At 40.3% G+C, this 24,435-nt stretch overlaps 1 protein-coding gene across 1 annotated transcript; it reads left to right on the top strand.

Moving 5' to 3' along the window:
• The first annotated feature begins 741 nt into the window (after window positions 1-741).
• Window positions 742-23,801, top strand: PHAX (phosphorylated adaptor for RNA export). Its single transcript, XM_080637560.1, has 5 exons — window positions 742-881; window positions 4,217-4,836; window positions 16,376-16,496; window positions 18,360-18,443; window positions 20,540-23,801. Exons 1-5 carry the CDS (start codon window positions 777-779, stop codon window positions 20,807-20,809), a joined length of 1,200 nt encoding a protein of 399 aa, XP_080493686.1. The 5' UTR covers window positions 742-776; the 3' UTR covers window positions 20,810-23,801.
• Window positions 23,802-24,435: the final 634 nt, after the last annotated feature.

Genomic DNA, 24,435 nt, shown 5'->3' with positions numbered 1-24,435 from the left:
ATACAGACTCGGGGAATGACATTTTGTTTTACAGCGCACAAATGAAGGCTTGAGTCATACATAAACAAAGGCGTAATACTACACAGTAATTTACATTGAAAGGCAACCAGGGAGGTCACTTATTTCCTGTTCACTAGCAGGAAACACGACGTTTTTCCCAGCTTTTAGGGGGTTTTGAGTGACACTGCAAGTAGGATGTGCTTTTCTTCCACGATTTGTGAAGAAATGCCCCAACAATCTGATGTCGAGATCAAAACGGGCCATCTTACTACCTCGATAATACAACAACTGCTTGTTGTTGTTGTTGTTGTTTTTTCCCTCGGTGCTGAGGAACCGCACACGACAGCCGGTACTGAGAGTCCTGCCAGCCTCCCTGGGCTGGCGGCGAAGCCGTGTTTTCACCTGAACTTCTTTCTTTGTGCAGCACCGCGCATTTTCACTACTGCAACGGCGAGACAAGACGGCAGAACACCAGCACGGAGCGCCAGCTCTACCGCTCCCACAACCACAGCAGCCGCCTGCCGCTCACAACATGGCGGCTCCACTCCAGGCGCGCCCCTTTAACCTATCACACATCCCTTCCCCCCCCCCCCCCCCCCCAAACCTCCCTTCTGCCCCTTCCCGCCGTCCCACCGGCTCGCCGGCACACCCGACACGCACCGCGGCCTCCGTCACCATCGCCCCCTCTCCCTATTGGTGGGAGGGAGGTGCCACGGCTGCGCCCGCACCGTTTTTCCCGGCTCGTCGCCGCGCTTCGGCGTCGCGGGCGTGTTGAGATGGCGCTGGAGGTACGGAGCATGGAAGACGATGTGGAGGATGGCGAGCTCTCCGACTCGGACTCCGACATGCCTGGTGTTGGCTCTCCCGGGCAGCCGCAGCAGGTGAGGAGGGAGAGGTGGCAGGCGGTGTGGCCTGGGTTCTAGTAGGAAGGCCCGACCGGGAGAACGCAGCGAGAGGCCGCGCCGGCGCCCCTGATGCCCAGCCGAGCCTGGCGGTGCTGAGCGCTTGCGGAGGGGTTTCTGGCCCTGCGGCTGGATATCAGGGGCCCTTCCTCAGGACTCACAGATCGCTCTGGGCTCAGGAGCCGGCCTGTGTCCCCGGTGCCCCCTCATGGGAAGCTCGCATGCTGCGGGGCGGGTGGCGGGGTTGTTGTTGCTGCTGGGCACTGGGTTTGGTGAGCCGAGGAGAGCGCTCACCGATACCGCCGGCCGCTGCAAGAACAATAGAATAACCCGTAGTAGCAAGCACGTGGAGTGACGGCCGCTGCTTTCGCTGGGCTTCACAACTCTTGCACCTGTGAATAGCTGAGATGTTATTTGTTGCCGAGTGTCTCAGTGTTTTCACCTTAGAGTGGGTTATCAAGTTCATGAGGAATTCATGGTGGTGTGCGGGCAGGAAGGGATTTCAAAATAAGATAAAACAGTATATGACACTCCGTGTCTAAGGATGTTTATTTTCTGTAGTTAATTTGCTTTACTAGCAATATAGTTCTGGGAGGTGTAGCACAAAGTAAATTATTACAGATATGGGATTATTTTTTTGTGTAGAATCATGGAATGGTTAGGGTTGGAACGGACCTCAGGATCATCTAGTTCCAACCCCGTTCGTTGGCACGAGCACACCTCACACTAGACCATGGTGCCCAAGGCTTTGTCCAGCATGGCCTTGAACACTGCCAGGAATGGGGCAATTATCACTTCTTTGGGCAGCCGGTTCCAGTGCCTCACCACCCTCACAATGAAGAACTTCTTCCTTATATCTAACCTGAACTTCCGCTGTTTCAGTTTGAACCCATTACTCCTTGTCGTGTTGCTACAATCCCTGATGAAGAGTCCTTCTCTGGCATCCTGGTAGGCCCCTTTCAGATACTGGAAGGCTGTTGTGAGGTCTGCATGCAGCCTTCTCTTCTCCAGGCTGAACAGCCCCGACTTTCTCAGCCTATCTTCATACAGAATACATTTTAAATTAAAAGTTTGTAGTTCATAACATGATAAAATTAGTTGAAGACCTGTGGTTTTTTGTTTGGTAATAGAAGAATGAAGAAATGGTCCTATAATGGTGGTGAAAGCAGTAAGGTTAAATGAAGTTGTTTGTTTGGTGTTCTTTTAATTTCACCTGAAGCTAAAGGAAGAGAGTCCATTTCTAAAAATCATGTGGTTTAAGGGGGAAGGGAAAAGAAAACAATGACCACAAGTGATGTATAGTACGGCTGCTTACCACTCACTCACCGATAACCAGTCTGACCAGAGCAGCGATCTGGGCTTTCCAGGTGATTCCCCCAAGTTTATATACTGGGCATGATGTGCTGTGGTATGGAATACTCTTTTGGCTAGTCTGGTTCAGGTGTCCAGCCTCTGCTTCCTTCCAGCTTCTTGTGCTGCTCCTGACTGGCAGAGCATGAGACTGAAAAGCCTTTGATTAGAGTAACCATTGCTTAGCAACAACTAAGAACATCAGTGTGTTATCAGCACTGTCCTTGGGCTAAAGTTGAAAAACGCAGCTCTGCACCAGTTACTAAGAAGGAGAAAAATAACTGTTAGAGCTGAACCCAGGACATCAGGGGGTAGCACATAACTTTAAGATAGGAAACCAGCTGGGAAAAAAATGGAGTTATGAGTAATGAAAATTCTTACCACAGATCAGCACAGACAGCATGGCTGAAAGTTTCCAGCAATTTGGAATAAGAGTTTTGTGTTATGTTACCTGTGGTGCTTTTGCAGGTTATGCAGATTTGAGCAGGCTTGACTCTTAATGTTTTAGTTTATTTGTCAAGTGTATGGGGAAACAACATTTTGTCAGTATTTTTATAGCAATGTGACTCTTTTTTGTGAAGTATGTTGAAACTTTAGGGGTTTTGTCCTAATTAATTTAGAAGCCATAGTGAGTCTGTGCTTTGTTGGCTTAAAGGAAGCAAACCCCAGTTTGTAAAGTACTGGTGTCCCCAGCTGATGATGTGTTGTCCTGACTGAACCAGAATTGCAATGCACTGTTAGCTTCTCAAAGTCTGAGCAACATCCAAATTTTGTGGGTTTGTTTTTGGTTTCTTTTGGTCATTTTTTTTTTCTTGTTTGAGTCTCTGGGAAGACTGTTGTGGTTGCAGGTGTTAGGGTCCAACTGGAGAAAACCCCAGTGTCAGACCCTATTTCAGCTTGTGATCCCAAGAGTGAAATTAAGACACAAATGAGGTCAAGTACCTTTATTGATCAGTTGGTGTATTACAAAAAGTTATTAATAAAGGGGATAGCAATAGGACAGATTGGAAAAAGGATGGAAATGAAGCAAGGATTCATGGTGCTGAAAGAGAGTGAATCCAGTGGTGTCCCGGGGATCCGTCATCGTTGGTGGTGGGAGTCCTTCAGGGATTGTAGCCGATATCAGACCAGTGTCCCCCAAGAGTCCGCAAGGTGACCTTCTGGAATCATCCATTTGAAGGTACCCAGTGCAGTGTGTCTTGTGGAGTTGCCCTCATGGCAATGTCTCATGGAGGGTGTCCCTCAGGGTCCACAGTAGTCATCGGTGGACAGATTACTTTTTCTCCCTCTTTTATAATGAGTTGGGGGAAGTACCTGTGTTCTTCATGTCATGTATTGCATGTTCCTGGTGGACCATTTTCCCTAATCTTGCAGTCAGCTCTTTAGCGGCAGGGTTCTGCAGCAGTTCTTGGGATAATGGGCAGCAATCCTTGAGGTAATGGATGGAAGAGTGGTATCTCAGCTCTTTCCCACTCATCCCTCAGGCAATGGATATTGGAATCTTAACTCCTCACACCCATCTCTGAGACAAAAGATAGGTGCAATCCCATCTCAGTTTCTCATACCGAGCTTAAGACAGTGGACAGTGGAGTCTGATTTCAGATCAGTCTCTCCTAGCAGATCACTAATTTTGACCCCTTTCAAACTGAAAAAAAAATTCTTTACAGATTAAAAACAAACACCACCCCCCCCCCCAAAAAAAAAAAAAAAAAAAAACAACCATGAAACACCCGTGGTAAATTGCTGTGGTTTTTACTTTTTTGACAGTGCTGTGCATGTTGTATCTTTGTCCAATTTGGGAATTTTAATAGTTTTTCCAGTCTTGTAATAATTTTCATTCAGCAAAGACGATGGTAAGTGACTGCTGTGAGATCAGTGAGCTAATCAAATCTTTGGTGTGATTTGACAGCTGTTTTAATTTACAAGAGTAATTAAGTTAATGGACATTTACTTTTTCATTTCAGAATTCACTTGATGGCAATGATTTGGACAGACCATTCCAGAGCAGCATTTCATCATGTGCACCAAGTGTTCCTTACCGAACAACCAAAAGTGTAGATTCAAGTGATGAAAGCTTTTCTGAATCTGATGATGACAGCTGTCTGTGGAAACGAAAACGACAAAAGTGTTTCAACTTCCCTCCTGCTAAATCTGAGCCTTTTCAGTTTAGCCAGAGCCACCAAAAACAAACTGCTGTAGGTGGCAAGAAGGTCAACAACATTTGGGGTATGGTGCTCCAGGAGCAGAATCAGGATGCAGTGGCTAATGAACTTGGAATTCTAGGCATGGATGGTAGTATTGACAGAAGCAGGCAGTCTGAAACTTACAATTATTTACTGGCTAAAAAGCTGATGAAGGAAGCTCAGCAAAAGGAGGCAGAGACTTTAGATAAAGAACTGGATGAATACATGCATGATGATAAGAAAACATTGCCAGCAGAAGAAGAAAATGGACAAGGCTCTGTTAGACGGAAGCGACCTCTGAAAGACAGACTAGGTGAAAGACAAGAAATGAAATATAAAGGAAGGTATGAGATAACAGAAGAAGATTCAGAGGAAAAAGTGGCAGATGAAATCGCTTATCGGTGAGTTTAGTAAGCGTTATCTTCACTTCTGTAAGTATTGGTAAACTGTTGATGAAAAAGAAGAGGGAAGAAGAAAAACTTTCTTGCTTTTTAAATATGTAAGATGACATTCGACATTACAAACATCATGAGTGCCTTGTGTGTATTTCCAAAATCCTGGGATTAAAATGCAGCATTATGGCTAGCTTCTTGTAGAAGCAGCCTGTAATACTGTCAAATTTATAATTTTTTTTTTCTCTTTAAGGTCTACCAAAATATTATTTGAGAACAATGGCAAGGAAAAATTCTCTGTTTCTCACAATACAGATTTAGTAGTGGGGTTGTTTTTAGGAAATACTTCATGAGTGAAAATGTGTATTTGGAGTTGGACACCAATTAATGCCTTCTGTGGTCACCATAAAAATCTGGCTAAGTTATAAAATGTTTGAAATTGTAGATTACTTGCTGTGTAGTGTTTTGGAGAACACAGCTTCTGAAATACACACATTCTTAATGTGGAACATGCTTGTCTGAAAAAAAATGGTTTGCTGCTGTTGTAATGAAGGGCTGTACCAAAGTTAGACAGTAGGACTGAAATCAACTTGTTTCTATGTTGTGAAACTGAGCTGCAGTTCTGTGTTCATTTATGGAAGCCAGTGTTGGGGTTACGAAGTTCTAGCCATATGCACAGTACCACCATCCAGTTCTTTTCACAGTCGTGCTATTCAGTTATTGTACATGAGCTGAGTCACAATTTAACTTCCCTGTCCAAAAGCCTGTTGCCTTTTTTTTTTCTTCCTTTTAAATTGCTAGTTTGCAGACAGATTGATTCCTGAGCTAGTTTGCTGCATAATTTCCCAAGGGAGGGACATGCTTTGCAGTCATTCTTACTCTAGATTCTTAAACTGCCACAGAAGAAAATTATGTTAAACAGGGAACAAGAGTTTAAGGATTTACTGATAGCTTGACTTTTAAATAAAGCATGGGTTTATTGGTCATTGTTGGTTTTACATGTGCTACTTAGTATGACCAGGTGCTGAAATACAGCTATTAGACAATTGTTAATGTTGTTGTCAGCTCTCAGTGTCTTTTCATTTATGAATTTGAAAACTTCGAGCATGTATTTTGTAATAAACTTTTCTTTGCTCTATTGAGCTTCATCAGAGTAAGGCAGAAGCCTGTCTTTCACAATTTTGTAGTAGTAGCAGTGCTGAACTGCATCAGTAGGATTGTGGTTATACATGTGACAGCACTGTTCTTTCATCTGTGCGTGCTCTCTGTGCCTGGATTCATAACTTGTTGTGCTGGCCCAGACAGCGAACTAAAATCAAAGAGTTTTTCTGGCCATGTTATGTCATTTATTGCCTACCTCATTCAGTTCCTGTTGCAGTGAACAGCTGCTAGTTAAATCACACATACCGGAGGATTGTGCAGGGCCAGAATGAACACTAGGTGGGGATTTGATCGTTTAAACTGCCGCTGCTGCTAACACAAGGTCTATTTAAACAGTTTTCTAAGGAGTCCTGGTTATCTCGAATTCTTTGCGTCTTTGAGAAATATTTTCATTTCTTCCAGTAAGTCACAATTTAGAACTCAGTCATATAAAAAGGTTGGGCAATCCTTTTCATGACTGGGGCAATTGTCACTAAAATATGAGATTTAACATTTAATTTCAGATAAACTTCAGTCATACAGTTGAAGCAGTTGAAGGTAGCCTGGGTGATCTAAATAGTTCCGCACTGTGTTCAGACACCTTCTGTATGCAGTTATTGTAGCACATGCAACTTTATAGCATAGTAGTGTCATTTGAAGAGATGAAGCTTGCTGGTTGTCTTCAGGAAATTTTGGTAATGATGGTGGTCTGTTGGTCCCCAGAATGTAAAATCACTGAGCTGTGGTTCTTGGGACTGAAGTCCTTAGTGAGAAGCTTTGTCATTAAAAAATGAGAATTAGCATTTGAACTCTTGCTCTGGGCAAGTGGTATTGATTTGTGGACTTAGAATGTTTTCCAATAGGAGTGTACATACTTTTCCTTCATGCAGACTGACAACAAAATTTTCTGTATGAGGACATTTTTACTAACAAGAGAATACTTGGTGATACTGCAGTATTTTTTTTTTTTTTTTTGTTTGCATTTTATATGTTATCTTGGATTAATCAACAGGCTGATTTCTGTTTTTAGTATGTAGGTTTGTCTGAATGGCACATGATACAGGGGAACTTTTACACTTACTGTTGTATCTGAATAATTGTTGGTTTAACTGCGAGCTTGCTGCAATTTTAACTGTTAAATGCACAACAGAATTTAATGTTTTAATTTCAGAGATTTGTATAGGTCCGAAGAATGGGGTTGATTGAAGAATAGGGTTGTAAATAAGTAACCTCAAGAACATTAGGCTTTGTTAGCAGCTATAGAGAAAAGGAAATTGCTAAGATAAGCTTTGCCAGAGCCACCTGTTGGTTACTGATATGACAATGATCCTAAAACAAAGTGATGAAGAAATAACCACCAGGGGTCCAAAAGCCCACTACCACATTTTTGTATGCATACAGGAGGCATTCTCTAAAAAGTATGATGTAATGTATGTAATCTAATGAATATGTATGTTTAAGGACAATGTAATCACAGCCTGGTTGATGCCTGAGGGAGACACGCTTGGAGGAGCTATCCCCCATGTCTCCCGGTGCCGCAATAAGGAATACCTGCTTGTCAACTTAAAACTTTGTTGGCAAGTTCCTGGAGTTTTCTCCTAATCAATCTGGCACCCCAAATGGGACCCTCTCTGCTCGGCTGCAGGACCCGCTGAGGACAGGGCTCCCTAGGGCCCTTGGGAATTTTTCCTAGAGGGACCCCTTGACTCATTCGGATCACGGCGGGAGCAGACAAGGACCATCTTCATAAAAGGTATTCTTTTTTCTTATATAGTCTGTAAGATGCAGGGGGCATCTTGGTTTGGTAAATTGATTTGGTAAGCATACGCAGCGTTTGGAAGCCTTCCGTAAATCGAGATAGGAAATCTCATGCGTAAACGTGTATACCCGCCTGCTAGCGTCCATTTGGTATACACCCACAAGACCAGGGGGCATCCTGTGGTTTGGGTCCTACAAGATGCAGTGAGCGTCTTGTAGAAAAGGTTTTGGATTTTACTGGTGTTTGACTTATGTTGTGGCTTGTTATAGTTATTTTGGTCTAGTGATTTTGGTATTGGTGACAGACTGTTATTAATTGTTGTCTCTGTTTGAAGTGTTGTAACTTTGTGGAGTGTGTCTATTTTGTGGCTTGTTGTAGTGATGATTTTGGTCTTGTGATTTTGGTTTTGTTGACAGACTGTTGTAACTGGTAATTGTTGTTCGTTTGAGAACAGTTTTAGTCTCTGTGTCAAGTGTTGTAACTGTGTGAAGCGTGTCTGTGGGATCCTGTGTGTGTGTGCATGTGAATGCGAGATTCATAACGGGAAATTGGCAGAGTGAAGAGATCTTGAAAAAGAGTCCTTTAGGGTACATTTTGGCACATTGGAAAGAACTGGGAGGGTTTCCTGGCGGCTGAGTAAATAAGAAAATGGTGGTGAAATATTGTAACCAATGGTGGCTGTTGTATACTCTGGGGTATCAGGAGAAATGGCCTATAAATGGAACTCTGAATTATAACACGTTGTTACAATTAATGTTCTTTTTGAGGCAGCAGGGAAAATGGGATGAAGTAATGCATGCAGATATGTTTTTCACTTTAAGAAACCACCCAGAGTGGCAGACAGAATGTGAAATTAATATAACTGTGCCAGATCCCTAATTTTGGCTTTGGAAAAGGACAGGGAAAAACAGAAGGCTAAGCTGGAGAGATGTTGGGGGAATGATGTTTAAAGTTTAAAAAAAAAAAAAAAAAAAAAAAAAACAAACCAAAACCAAAAAAAAACCCCAGAGTAATCAGGAAGATAGGTTGGGGGATTATGCATCGCAGGTACCTCCTAAAGGAGCACTCTTGGCATCTGCCCCATCTGTTATTGATAAGGAGGAAGAGGTTGCTGTCACTGGCAACAGCAGAAGGACTTGAGAATGTTAAAGTGTGGAGAGTGTATAGGAATCGGGAACAGGTAGGAGAGCTGAGTCGTGCTATAGGCATGGCTACAGTGGCTGCTTTGGGACAAGTAGAAACTGGTGGAGGGACTAATGTGAGGGGAGGAGGAATGTCAGGCAGAGGTGAGAAATTGAATTCTCCTGTGGGATGGGATCAGTGCACAAACTGTAAGGAGTTTGGTTGTTGGAAGTGAGACTGTCCTTGGGGGGGGGGTGCCATGGGGTGGCTTCGGTGACTGAATTGGAACTAGACTGACAGGGGCCTGGGGAATCTACCGTAGCAGATCCACTGATTAAATTAAAACTAGGGACTAGAGGAAATAAAAGTGGAATTTTTAAGTGGATACAGGAGCAACTTATTTGACATTATATCAGAGGAAAAGAATTTGTTACAGGTGTGGGAGCTACTGGCCACCAAGAAAAAAAAAAAAAGAAAAAAAAAGAAACCAAAAAAGGCATTCTTTCTGAAACCCTTAGAGTATAAATTGGGAAAACAAATAGGAATGCATACATTTTTATACCTGCCAAATTCTCCAAAAATCTTTATTAGGGCAGGAAGCAACATTTAAAGAAGGCAAAATGGAATTAAGAGTCCAAAACGATCAATTAATTGAAGTTTTGAGTTTATCTTTAATTCAACAGAAAAGCAAACAGGAGGACCTCCCTGAAATAGAAGAAATCGTTAATCAGGTATATCTGGGAGTATGGGCATCTGAAGTTCCAGGTAAGGCGAAAAAAATGCTTTGCCTGTTAAAGTAGAAATAAAAGGGGGGCCTGCCCAATTAGAATTAAACAATATCCCTTAAAATTGGAGGATTGAAAGGGAAACAAAGAAATAATTTTTTAAAAAAATATGGATTATTAATTGAATGTGAATCAGAATATAATACTCCTATCTTGCCATTCAAGAAATCTGATGGGAAAAGTTACAGACTAGTTCAAGATCTCAGAGCAGTCAGCAAAATTGTGGAGAACATTCATCCAGTAGTAGCTAATCTGTATACCTTATTGACTAAATTGAATACTAATCAGGAGTGGTTTACCATTCTGGGCTTAAAGGATGCATTTTTCTGTCTGCCTCTGGCCAAAGAAAGGCAAAACTTATTTGCTTTTGAATGGGAAAACCCTGAAACAGGAAGAAGGACACAGCTCACTTGGGTGGTATTACCTCAGGGATTTAAAAATAGCCTGACCATTTTTGGAAATCAATTGGCACAAGAATTACAATTCTGGGAAGCACCCACCCAGACAGGAACTTTACTACAGTATGTGGACGACCTGTTAATTGCTACCAAAACTGGAAGAGAATGTGTTCAACGAACTGTAGAATTGTTAAACTTTCTGGGGCTAAATGGATACCAGGTATCTAAATTGAAGGCTCTACTCATTTGAACTCGAGTATCTTATTCAGAATGCAAAATAACAGGAGGACAAGCAGAACTTAGAGCAGCTCAGATGGAAGCAATCTGTCAAACACCGTGACCATCCACAGTTAAAGATATCTGAATATTTCTGGGAATGACAGGATGGTGTCAACTCTGGATCCATGATTATGGTGTTCTGGTAAGACCCTTATATGAGCTGCTAAAAGAAAATCCAACCTTTCTAAAATGGACAGATCAAGCTGAAGAAGGGTTTTAAAGTTTAAAGACAGAACTCATGAGAGCTCCAGCTCTCGGGCTCCTGGACATAACTAAACACTTTTGGCTATATTCCTATGAGAAACATCGAATAGCCTTGGGGGTTTGGGCTCAAAGATTGAGACCTTATAAAAGAGCAATGGCCTATTTTTCAAAACAACTGGATGAACAAAGTAAAGGCTGGCCTGGATGCTTGAGAGCAGTGTCAGCAGTTATCTTAAACATCCAAGAGGCCTGAAAATTTACACTGGGACAAAAGATCACGATGTTAGTATCACATGCAGTACCAACAGTCCTAGAACAAAAAAGGTACACATTGGCTATTGCCATCACGTTTCTTGAAGTATCAAGCCATCCTAGTAGAACTGGATGATGTGGAAATTGCGATCACTAATGTGAATCCAGCATCTTTCCTTCAGGAAACCCCTACTGAACTGTTGATTCATGATTGCTTGGCCACTATAGAGACAGTATTTTCGAGCTGACCAGATCTGAAGGAGGAGCTCTGGAGGGTGCAGATTCCTGGTTCACCGATGGCAGCAGCTTTGTTAAAGACGGTAAACAAAGAGCAGGATATGCCATAACTACAACTTCAAAGGTCATCATGGCTTGACTTTCGCGAACGAAGATTTGGGAAGGGCTCTACCCACGCTTACTACTAGCGCGCTGATGACTGAAGAGGCCAATGTGGGATAGGCAAATCTGGTTGCAAAAAGCACGGTGAAAGGTCTCCTTGGGTGGTATAGGCAGAGTGCGATTCTTTCTACGTTGTCTTTTCTCCTCGAGACTAATTCTGCATGTGCTATCAAAGGAGACAACAGCGTTATGTACGGTGTGTCTCCAAGTCTCCGGATTGGAGGCCAAGGTGGACCACTGGTGGTAGTCAATATGGCTGAGGCTGAGGTATTGTTTCAGGGAGTCCTTATATCTCTTCTTTGGGGCACTTCTCTTGCAGTAACCAGTGGTGAGTTCACCGTAAAACACAATCTTAGGGAGGCGGTGATCCTCCATCCTAGAGATGTGCCCTGCCCAGCGCAGCTGTGACTGCAGCAATAAGGCCTTGATACTGGTGACCCCTGCCTGTTCAAGGACGTAGTCAGTCCAATGGATGTTTAGAATTGTATGGAGGCAGCGATGATAGAAGCGTTCGAGGAGTCGCAGGTGATGGCGGTAGATAACCCATGATTCAGACCCATATAAAAGAATAGACAGTACAATGGCTCTATAGACACTAATCTTTGTACTTTTCTTCAGGTGTTTATTGCACCAGACTCTTCTATGGAGTTTTCCGAAGGCTCTATATGCCTTTGCTATTCTGTTGTCTGTCTACAAGGATGCTGGGGAGGGACTATTCATCAGGGACTGTAGTGACAGGACAAGGGATAACAGGTTCAAACTTAAACAGGGGAAGTTTAGATTGGATATAAGGAAGAAATTCTTTCCTGTGAGGGTGGTGAGGCACTAGAATGGGTTGCCCAGGGAAGTTGTGAATTCTCCATCCTTGGCAGTGTTCAAGGCCAGGTTGGATGAGGCCTTGGGTGACACGGTTTAGTGTGTGGTGTCCCTGCCCATGGCAGGGGAGTTGGAACTAGATGATCTTAAGGTCCTTTCCAACCCTAACTATTCTATGATTGTATGATTCTTTGTTGATCATGGCATCTGAGGAAATAATGCTTCCCAGAGAGCTGAACTGCTGAACTGACTTAAGCTCTGACTTGCCAGTGGTAATGTGGGGATGATGATAATCTTCTTTGTGTGGTGCGGGTTGATAGAGAACTTCTGTCTTCTTCAAGCTGACTTCCAGCCCAAAAAGCTCAGCCACCTCCGCAAAGCAAGATGTTCATCGAGGTCTACAGTAGCCCTTTGAAGCATCATGCTGAAGAAGATTGTGAATAAAGTTGGTGCAAGAACGCAGCCTTGTTTCACATCATTGGTTATTGGGAAGGGCTCAGAGAGTGCATCACCATATCTGACTTGGCCTTGCTGATCCTCATGTAACAGAATAATCATTTTGAGGAACCTGGGGGGACAACCTAATTGTTCCAAGATCAGCCACAGGCCTTTTCTGCTCACAGTGTCAAAAGCTTTGGTGAGGTCAACGAAAGTTACAAAGAGCCCCTTATTCTGATCTCTACACTTTTCTTGAAGTTGTCTGAGAACAAATACCATGTGTGTGGTACTTCTATTAGCTCTAAAACCACACTGGCTTTCAGGTAGAAGTTCTTCTGCAATAGCGGGTACTAATCTGTTCAAAAGTATTTTTGCAAGAATTTTTCCAGCAATGGAGAGCAGAGTTATACCTTGGTAGCTTGAGCAGTCTGACTTTACACCTTTTTTCTTATACAGAGAGCTTCAAAGGTAATTTGAAGCTAAACCATTACCCTCTAACATCTCAGCGTAAAAAGCAGAAATAATAGCCCTGACCAGAGCCTTGGAGCTGGCAGAGGACAAGGGGATAAACATATGGATTAATTCCAAATATGCCTTTGGTGTAGTTCATGCACATGGAGCAATTTGGAAAGAACGAGGACTTTTTAAATACCCAGGGAAGACAAATTAAACATGCAGCGGAAATTCTACGATTGTTAGAAGCTGTACAATTACCCAATGAAGTGGCTATTATACGTTGTAAAGAACATCAAAGAGGTAACTCTGATCAAGAGATTGGAAATAATTTGACTGATCGTGAGGCTAAATGGGCAGCAGAAACAGAAAGAGTTGAGGTGATGTCCTTAATTCCTGACAGTAAACTGATAATTGAGCAAAATAAACCTAGGTACTCTAAAGAAGATATGAAACTAATTGAAGACTTGGAAGGACAGGAAAATGAAAAGGGTTGGATAAAAATACCTGATGGGCAAGTAGTGATCCCCTATAATCAGTTATGGAAGTCGATACAAGAAGAACATAACAAAACTCATTGGGGAAGTAATGCCTTGTATAAACATTAAAACAGATCATAGGAAGAAATTTATATACCGTAGTGCAATTAGTGACAAAACAATGTCAACTATGTCTGAAAAATAACCCTAAGACTGAAAACAGGAATCAGGTAGGGACAATTGGAAAAGTGAATTATCTGGGACAACAGTGGCAAATAGATTTTTCTGAATTACCTAGAAAAGGAGGTTGTCGATATTTGTTGATATTGACAGATACTTTTTCAGGGTGGCCAGAAGCTTTCTGTTGTGGAGTAGATAATGCAAGACAAGTAATTAAAACATTATTAAATGATACAATACCTTGTTTTGGAGTACCAGTGGCAATTTCTTCCAACCGAGGCTCACACTTCAGTGCAAAATTCTTACAAGAAGTCAGAAAAAATTAGAAATTGATTGGCATCTACATGTTCCATAGAGGCCTCAGGCCAGTGGGCAAGTAGAAAAGATGAACCATCTCATCAAACAACAGATTAATAAAATACATTAGGTTATATTGGTACCAAGCCTTACCACTGGCTCTATTAAGAATTCAATCTAAACCTTGGTCGAAAGAAGAGGCTGGCCCATGCAAAATTTTATATGGAAGACCATATCAGTCACTGTTTAAAGGAGAAAGTCTTCAGGAAGGCTACGTCTGACAGTTTCTGATCAATCTGGGAAAACAATTAAAAGAAATAAGAGAATATTAGGGACAAGAGCGAGAGGTTTAGATTATCCTATTCATCCTGTTAAGCCAGGAGATTGGGTTTTTATAAAGAATTTTGCAGGTGATCCCCTAGAAGAGAAGTGGAGTGGACCATACCAGGTATTACGACTACCTTTACAGCAGTGAAGATAAAGGAACAGCCTGCTTGGATACATTACTCAAGAATCAAGAAGGCACCAGAACCAGAAACACATCAGAACCGAGAGAAAGTATGGCGCGTCGAGTCTTCAGGGCCCACGCATATGAGACTACATTGATCATAATTTGGACTTGTATAATAATAGGTGTAGAAGCATGGAATCAAAATCTGTATCTGAGATTGATACAAAATGTTACTGATGTCTTAAACAAGAGTGATTGTTGGATCTGTACTCAGCTACCTAAATCAGGAGGGAGACTGAGTATTCCTTTAATTGGCCTCCCTGTCTCCTTTAAGACATATTGGAATAGATTCTGGAGAGATCCTGTGTATACTGACAAGAGCCATACAAATTTACAGGTTTTAAGGATACAAGCCTCAAATATGTCAGAAGCTAAATAAAACTTTTAATCAAGGCAACATGTCAGTAGGAAATGACCCATATTGCAGCTGGTCAATGCAACTTCACCTTCAAAAACCTTTAACTGGTTATTGGAATGTTCCTGAAGGGAAAGGGTGGTATTGGTTATGTGGAGAAAATGCCTATAAGGCTTTGCCTCCTAACTGGAAAAGGACGTGCACACTGGGTGTAGTGGTTCCAAACTTTACAGTAATAGACATTCATCCCTCTGGAACCTGGGTTCAGAGTTTTATTAAAAGAATCAAATGAGGGCATAATCCCATAGCAGAACAAAACACTGCTTTCCATAGCTTTGTTAGATGGCTTATTCCATCTCTAGCTGTTAGTGAATTAGAAAAAGCGATTGTAAATATCTCAGCTGCAATTGAGGAAATGGAAAATCAAACTGCTGATGCTGTTCCAGCATTACAAGAAGAAATAACCAGCCTGTTCAAAGTAGTGCTCCAAAATAGAGTGGCATTAGATACACTTTTAGCCTCCCAAGGAGCAGTTTGTTCTGTAATCAATGATAGCTGTTGTTCCTATATAGATCAAAGTGGAAGAATTACTACTGATCTAAAGGAAATGTGGAAACAAGTTAAAAGATTTCGTGAAGTGGCGCAGGACAGCACCTCATGGGGATTTGAGGAAATTTGGGAAAAATTAACATCATGGGTACCAAATCTCTCCTGGTTGAGACAGTTTTTTTTTTCCTGTGTTTGTAATAATAGGAATGGTTGTAATTACATGTATAACGGTCCAACGCTCCTTTTGGTGTTGCAAACAAACCATGATGAACTGTGACGAATGGAAGAGAAACAAAATTAAGCATCAAGCAGAAACAGGGAAATACTTCAGGAAACTTTAAATAAAAATGGAATAACTAAGTTGCAAAAGAATTTGCAATAGGACAAGAAAATAGGGGATTGAAGAATGGGGTTGATTGAAGAATAGGGTTGTAAATAAGTAACCTCAAGAACATTAGGATATGTTAGCAGCTATAGAGAAAAGGAAATTGCTAAGATAAGCTTTGCCAGAGCCACCTGTTGGTTACTGATATGACAATGATCCTAAAACAAAGTGATGAAGAAATAACCACCGGGTCCGAAAGCCCACTACCACAGTTTTGTATGCATACAGGAGGCATTCTCTAAAAAGTATGATGTAATGCGTGTAATCTAATGAATATGTATGTTTAAGGACGATGTAATCACAGCCTGGTTGATGCCTGAGGGAGACACGCTTGGAGGAGCTATCCCCCATGTCTCCCGGTGCTGCAATAAGGAATACCTGCTTGTCAACTTAAAACTTTGTTGGCGAGTTCCTGGAGTTTTCTCCTAATCAGGTCGTTGCAGTTTCTTACTTGGTTTAATCTTTCACATGTCTGTGGCAGGAAAACAATAACTCAAGGCATTTCCACTGAAAAAAATCTAAAATGCATGCTTTAGAAAAAAAACTATCCCTCCGAAACTTGGTACTTTGAAGTCTGATTCAAGAAGTCATTGAAACACATTTAAATATACAGATCTTTAATTTCAGCACAGGTTTATGTTTCACAGAATGAATTACTCATTATGGAACTTCTGTGGTCCATTTTACTTCAAGAACTTAAACTGACAATAAATGTACCTTTTCTTTTTTTTTTCCCCCTCCTCCCAGCCTTTGTGAGCCAAAGAAAGATTTAATTGCCCGGGTAGTGAAAATAATTGGGAAGAGGAAAGCTATTGAACTGCTTATGGAAACAGCTGAAGTGGAACAAAATGGTGGACTATTCATAGTGGTAAGAAACTTGAGGTGTTCTGGGTTTGTTGGTGGGGAGGCACACAACACACATAACTTGGAGAATATTTACGTAGGGCCATTGCACAGCTTTCACATTGGCCAGGTTCTCACCCAGTTTCATGGCCTTCCTTTGCCATGAAACTCACTAAACGAATATTAAGGTAATCGTCCAGTGGGATTTGAGTAAACAATAAGATTAATGAACCTGGGGATTACGCAATTTTTTGTACTGAGATTAATATCTGATTTACAGTTACAACATTGTATCTGTTACCCTGCCTCCCCTTGGAATCTTTCAGCAGAGAACTAAGTGGGACAGGTTCTGAAGCTTGAATAAAAATCTGTAATGTTAGGATCCATGTGAAACTTCTGGCACATTTCTTCAGGAAGTCAGATAGGTCGGTGATGCCAAACATATCTACTGGGTTAGTGTGCCATCAGAGTTCACCATACTCATCAGTGAGCATTTCTAATGTTATGTTCTAAGAGTAGCTTTGAAAAGGGAATATCAGCTTCATTAGAGAACCTTTGGCTTGAGTATCAGTAGAGCAAAACTGAGTACTGAGTTCTGTTAAAAATCATGGTAAAAATCCTCTACTTGGAATTTCTCGCTATGTTGGGGGTTTTCTATTAATAATGAGCCTCACTGCAAAAGTTCAGAACCAAAGAAAAAAAAAATAAAAGGAGGGAACTACTGAGCACTTTCAGGCATTTGTTTATAATTTGTCTTTTAAGTTCCAGCACTAGAAGTAGAGAGGAGGAAAGGGGATGATTAAAAACACACACACGCGCACACAAAGAAAACACCCCAAGAAGACAACAACTTTACAGCTACCAGGTTGTCTTAGAAGCAGTCTGTTGTCTTGAAAGGTTAAGGTACTTACTAACCAAGGAGATGAAAGGACACCACTCCTGGTGGCGTAGGTTCCTTTGGCTGCAGATCAGAGCACGCTATTTGAAAGGCAGATCATACTGTTTTTTCTTTGTTGGGAATTTGTGCTGATAGCAAATGCCACATACTTTTATCATCCTGTTTCAAGAATATTAAAAATTACCTTCTCTGTTCTTAGAACTTTTGGATTTTGTTTTACTTCGTTATTTAGTAGAAAGTATCATGTTTAGTACAATATCAGAGCACTGGAGTAACAGTTCAACTTCGCAGACTGCAAAGGGCAGTTGGGTAGTAGTATGATAATTAGTGCTTATAATTTACAAAGGTTTCAAAGCTGAGTCCATTCATGCTTCAGTGTGGTATGGCATATTGCACCGCTGCTGTTACACTAAAAACTGTTGAAGCATGGAACTAACGTGTTGTGAGGAGAAACTACAAAGTATGTGTTGCATTTCCTACCTAGGCAGAAATGCAAAATCCTGGAGATATGCAGTAAGTTGTAGAATTGCAGAGTACAATAAAAAAAAAGTGATCTATGTAATTTTATTAAATTAATTTTTTGATGTTTTACTGGTCTTATGTGTCAGGAATATTTATGTGTTGTGAATATTTAACCTAGCATATACATTATTTTAGATCTTTGTGATAGTAGAATACTGTTCACAGTTTGTTTCTTCGCTACCAAAATCAGTTTTAGTGTGTAGCTGAACAGTTGGTATTATATTCTAGAGCGAATTTTTTGCAACCTTGTAATTTACCTGTCCAAATGTACTAATCTGGTTTTTGACCTTTTTATGACTAGTTCAGTCAGAAATAAAACATAGCCAGGGTTGGTTATATGTAAAACCTCACCCAGCAGAACATTTCTTGTAATTCTGTCTCAATACAAAGAATTGTCTTAGATGCTGTGTTTATGTCAACACTTACATATTAAGCTTGCTATTATGTATTTGTTCTTTCCCTATTAAGAATGGCACTCGGAGAAGAACACCAGGGGGCGTTTATTTAAACCTGCTGAAGAACACACCTAGTATCAAAGAAGAACAAATCAAGGTAAAATTGTCAACAAGAGTGCAAATGATGGTCCAAAGGATTTATTTTTTTTCTACGAGAAATATTGATTTAATCTCTTTCAGCTTCTACCGCAACTGACTATATTGCAAAGAAACCAGCTTTTCATGATCAAAATTTATGGGGGGTGTAAGGAGCCTGGGAAATGAATTACCATTCACGCTAGGTGGGGAGAACGCCTTTTACATGTTATCAGTCACAAAACCCTGTTGAGGATGTCAAGAGTGTAGAATCTGAAGAGATGAACATTGGATTTTTCTTTAGTTTGTGTATACCTTACAGCTATGATGTCTGCAGTTATATTTCTGCCTTGGGAGCTCTTTGTCATTGTACATGAATTGAACAGAGTTCTCTTAATGGAATACTTCTTTCCTATAAAGCTTCAGCTGTAGTGCCAGGCAATATTTCCCATTAAGTCAGATACTGGTCTGATCTTAGTCTGAATTGCTCACTAGCATCATCTGTGTTCTCACCAAATCAGCTTTGTCAGCTTGCAAATACTGCCTTTCCTTTTAAGGTATGAAGTAAACTGAGATGGTATTTTTTTTTAATTCACTTAAAGCAACTTGGCTTGGTTTGGGGTTTTTTTTGAAGGTTTGGTTGGTTGTTGTTTTTTTTTTTTGCATTATATTTGCAACTTCACTGAAGCTTTTAATAAAAGAAATACTTATTTTGCTACAACTCACTTGGCAAACTGTCCTAACCTCTTGTACTGGGAATTGAGAAACAAATCAACATAAACTGTGATTGTCATTTTAAGTTTTTAAAAAAATTTAAAAAAAAAAAAAGAAAATCCAGAAAAAGCAACAACCTTGCGTAGCTTAAGGTGGTCACAAAAAAGTTGCAAGTTTGATTTTTACAAAAAAAAAAGGAGAAAAAAAAAATTGCTCTCCTACACCTCTTCCGTGCCCTTGTACTTGTGTGTCTCATTCTTCATTTGGTGATACTGACAAGTGTTTAATGAGACAGCAGTTTTCACTAAACGAACTTCATTGATGGTATGAGACTCATTTGTTGTAGAAAACTGTGGTAAAAATGTGTAATCCTGTCATCATGAGGTTGTCATATATACCAGCATCACAGATTTGCATGTCCTTCACACTTGGCTTGCAGGTTTTAGGGAGAAGAAAATAACCAGAGAAAGGGGAGTATGTAGCAGCATTTAGTTCTGCTACATTCTTTCAAATATAGAGGAAATTTGTAACAGTGATATTTTGCAGTAAAGAAGATGTTAATGAGGTTCACAACTGCTTGACAGTACAGACAATGAGATATGAACTCAAATATCAGTTGTGGAGGAAGTTTTTTTCAAGTCGTGATAAAACGTTTGGTCGTATTTCCTCGATAGGTCCCTCCATGTGGCAGTGTGATCCTCTGGTCTACCACCCATTCCTCCCAGTTTTGTATCACCAGCACACTTGAAGTGCAAACTTAGTGATGCTTATTTACATATACTATGGGATTGCTGAGAATTTATGTAACAAAGTAATTTATCATAGAATACCAGGTTGGGAGGGATCTCAGTGATCATCTAGTCTAACCTTTCTTAGGAAAAGCATGGTCTAGACAAGATGTCCCAGCACCCTGTCCAGCTGAATCTGAAAAGTGTCCACCATTAGAGAATCAGCCAATTCCCTGGGGAGGTGATTCCAGTGGCTGATAGTTCTCATGGTGAAGAACTTCCCTCTTGTGTCCAGTTGGAATCTCCTTTTTTTTTTTTTTTTTTTTTTTTTGTGCCCTTCTTTTTTCCTTGTAAGAAGGAGATCTCCATCTTCTTTGTAGCCACCCTTTAAATACTGGAACTTGATGATATGGTCTTCCCTGAGCCACCTTTTCTCTGTGCTGACCAAACCCTATTCTCTGAGGCTTCTCATACAAGGCCAGCTTCCCAGGCCTTCTATCATCTTTGGGGCATTTTCCTTAAGTGCAGTCTTCTATCCTCATGCTTCTATTATCGATAATGTTAGTTAAATACTACTGAACAGTATTTGTAAATATTTTTTTTTTAGCTACTTTAAATTTCTTCAGGAAACACTAGTAAGCTGAATATGCCCAAATTTGTTTTGTTCTCTTTCAAGGAAATATTCTACCTGGAGAACCAAAAGGAGTATGAAAACAAAAAAGCTGCTAAGAAGAGGAGAATACAAGTTCTAGGGAAGAAGATGAAAAAAGCCATAAGAGGGCTCAACCTGCAAGAATATGATGATGCATCTCGTGAGACTTTTGCTAGTGATACGACTGAAGCTCTGGCTTCCCTGGATGATCTACAGGAGGGGCATCACGAAGCAAAGATGGACCCTGAAGATATTATTGAAATTGATAATGCTCATGATTTAGAGATCTTCTAGTTACTAATGTTCTTAATAACAAAATCTCTGTAAAACATGTTAAATTAACTGGTTTATAATCCCATGACTTCTTTTCATAACCTGCAAAAACATGGGAAATATTAGATGCTGAAGAACATCTAATAATTCTTAGCTAAATTCTACAGCATGAAAGATTCTGATTGTTCTATTATTTGTTTGCTGAGTCCTCAAAATGATTTTAATATTTTTCTAGGTAACAGCTCTGCATCACCATGTTTCTTCCTTAGGAAATTTTTAATCACATGTTAGCTATGGTTCAGATTAAAGTCAGAATTAAAGCTATGCTTTAATCGAATACATCAATTTTAATTTATTGAAGCTGTCAAAGCCATGAAGTGAGCAATGCTTGTTACAATTGAACAGGAAAATCCGGTATAAAGTTAGTCTTGATAGAAAAGATCTTGTGTGCTTATATGCAGTTTGTTGGCAAGAATACCAGAGTTTATGGAATTAAAGACCTGTAAAAACAGATTGGTTTGTGAACTAAACACAATTTTAATGGTCAGTGACTTTTAAAAAACAATCTTGTAAATAAGCACTGTTGAGCAGTGTATGTTTGAAATTTCTGCAGCAATTCAATCCTTTTTTTTATAATTGCCTGAGTTTCCTACTTATTCTGTCTAGACTTTTTCCATGACTAGACACACACATCTTCAATCTTTTTGTTTGAAAACAAATATAACTGGATGCTTTCTGAGCGGTGAGATTTTACTAAGCTGTGTTTCCCTCAACGGTCTGTAGACTCCACATGCAAGTATAAACCTATTCATTTGCAGTTCTTGTTTCCATGCTTCTCACATGTGCAGTAAGATAGTGTGCATCTTGCAGAAGTTCTGAAGCTTTTAGTAGCAGATGATGAGTTGTTTGTTTTGGGTTTTTTTTTAACTTGATGCAGAAGACTGGTTTCTAGGTTTGATTGAAGAGAACTCCTATGTTGGATGTCGGTTTGAATATAGCTGAAAAACAACACTGATGCATATAGTATCTAAAACACTTTCTGACTAATAAGTTCTGCTCTCTCTGATTAGACACTTTTCCAGTACAAAATATTTCTGAAGTATGAATGAATTCACTTTAAAACCTGTCAACAAACATCTGTATGTAAATTTTGGTAACTGGGAGTCCTTGGACTTCAGAAGCAAACTGTATCACTGAAACACGTAGTGAAGTTATAATGAACAATTCACTACTGTCAAGAACTCTTAATCATATAACACATTCCATTCTATGCTTCACTAAATTTAATTAAATATTGATTAAAGAATTTTGGCTTTTCTGTGGTTTCATGTTCATGGGTGAGAGCTCCCTGGTGTTAGGAAGTTACTCACCAGACGTGAAGCACGGCTTTGTTGGTAGTAGTTGCTGAAATAAAAGGTTTTGATTTGTTCATTAACTTCCCTAACAAACATGTGATGGTCAGAGTGCTGAACTGATAACTCATGTATAGGAAACAAAACTCTATATTTGATCTTAGTTTTGGGAAATGCTTGGAAATGTCTTCATTTTCTGACTAGAATCTGCAAATTTTACTGGTGGTTTAAATTTTTTATTGTTATGAATTTGCTACTAATGAGCTGTCTGTTTTTCTAAATGTTAGGACTTTAAATGTTGATTTTTTTTTTATTTAATTTCTTTTTCCAGGTGAAGAGTACCAAAACAATGTGTGGAGTCTTCTTTTTAAGAAAAAGAAGATAACACAGTACCCATTACTCCTAGTGCCTGACTAACTGGCCTTTTCTTATCTTCTGGTTTTTCTATCTCTTCTTTCAACAGAGTCTTTTCAAAAGGAAGCCTGTTCAAAACAAGCAGCAAATAGTTTTCAGTGCTGTTACACCAGTGATTTTTCTTTGCCTTTGGTGTATAAAAGATTGTATTAAGAAGCACCAGTTCTTATGTAGCGCTGTAGTGGCTGCAGTTGAGCTTTGGTTTGTTAGTGGAGCTGTGGGGCTGATCCTTCCCTGCTCTGCAGCCTGGCTCAGACTCCTGCCCTTTTCTGTGGGATTCATCTGCATGTGATGGCCCAGCAGTAGTCATGTCACGAGTCCTTGTGTAACAGCATTTCGAGCTGCTTATCCAGCAAGCCTTGGGTTGACTATGGGCAGTGCTGGAGCTGAGGAGCCCAGGGCTTTGGAGCCTGGTGTTGCAGTCACCAGAGTTTCCAAAGGGACTGATGCAGATGTGCTGGGGTAAGAAAGAACAGGCTGGTACATTCCTGTGTATTGCTACAGATCTGGCTCTTTGTATCTGGCACAGGTGCTGGAAGGTGTTGAGAGGAATTCAGTCATGGTTGTTTTCATCTTCCTCATCAAGCAGCTTTTCATTCCTTTTTTTTTTTTTTTTCAGTCTGTCCTGACATGACATTTTCAGATATGTCAGGCTCTGCGGTTTGTTGTCAGTTGAGTGTGGCTTGTGACTAAACTGGATTGTGTGGGGTGTGTTTTGTCATCTAGTAGCTGATGTTTTACAGACAAAAAATTGCTAATATAAGGATGGGCTTTGTGTTACCAAGTTTCTTTGAGCAGATGTGATTGAGACAACATCTGTACTGAAAATGTAGACTCTTCAGACAAATACCACCCTCAATCCCATATGCTGTAGCAGCCTAATAAGCTATCTCTGTCATGCTTGAAACGGACTGAGAATGAGGGAAATATGCTCTGGTTTGAAAACACAAAACTTGTTTGTTAACAAAGATTTTCTTCCTTATATCCTAAATTCAAATGAGAAAACAATGCTTTTTGGTATCATATGTAAAAATAGTTAATGATTCAATTTCTTGTGGATTATGAAAGCATCACTTTAAGTATAATTGCATTATTACAGATCCTCCTTCCCCTTCCAAGTAGATTGTCTCATTAAAAGGTATTTGTCCTCCAGACCTATGAACTGCTATTTGCCAAAATTCTCAGGCAAGCATGGAAAGACTCAGTGCTGACTGTGATGCCTTGAAAAGGAAGATATGAAGAATAATTTGAAGGTAGTGATAGTGAGATCAGAAACTGGTTTTGTACTGTGTATGAAAACTTAATGGGACTTCAGAGTTGTCCCATATGCCCATGGTGCTGCTGGGTATCTGCAACATCTCTTACTAAATCTATTTTCAGGCATCAGGCGAGATGACAATGCTTTTGCTGTTCCTCTTCATAGTGGTAGCAGAAGCTCATTACTGTTTAAACCATGTCTAAATCTTATTCTTTTGGGGTTTGAGTTGGGTTTTTTTAATCATTAAAAAAAAAAAAAAACCCAAAACAAAACAAAAAAAAAACCAATGTGACTCGCTCCTTTGCTATGTTATGAGAAATGGCTAGAGACATTAGGGGTTATGTTTGCTAAAGACTGTGGTTTCTGAAAGACCTGCCAGGAGTGTAGAGGAAGGGGTATGCAGGATGTTGCAGGAATAACAGGGTATAATGGTTATAGGAAAAGTGAGATAAATACTTCAATTACAACTGCTGTTATGGAGAAGTTGAATTCTTTGTATTTTGTTAGAGTAAAGGTGTGGAGGGGTAGACTGAGTAATAATGAGTTTTCAAAAGAACTTTTTTTCATCTGTCCTAAAACAACAACCCTCATTAGTTATGTCCTTAACTTACGCCATCCTCTTC

This window comes from Psittacula echo (assembly GCF_963264785.1).
Source record: "Psittacula echo genome assembly, chromosome: Z".
Taxonomy (NCBI): domain Eukaryota; kingdom Metazoa; phylum Chordata; class Aves; order Psittaciformes; family Psittacidae; genus Psittacula; species Psittacula echo.
Note: the sequence above shows the minus strand (reverse complement) of the source record. Positions and strands in the feature narration are given on the sequence as shown.

Bases quoted from the DNA above. Each gene is read 5' to 3' on its own strand.
- PHAX (XM_080637560.1), top strand. From the start codon at position 777: ATGGCGCTGGAGGTACGGAGCATGGAAGACGATGTGGAGGATGGCGAG. The intron at 882-4,216 runs GTGAGGAGGGAG...TTTTCATTTCAG, and splicing joins CTCCCGGGCAGCCGCAGCAG to AATTCACTTGATGGCAATGA. The intron at 18,444-20,539 runs GTAAAATTGTCA...TTCTCTTTCAAG, and splicing joins TCAAAGAAGAACAAATCAAG to GAAATATTCTACCTGGAGAA.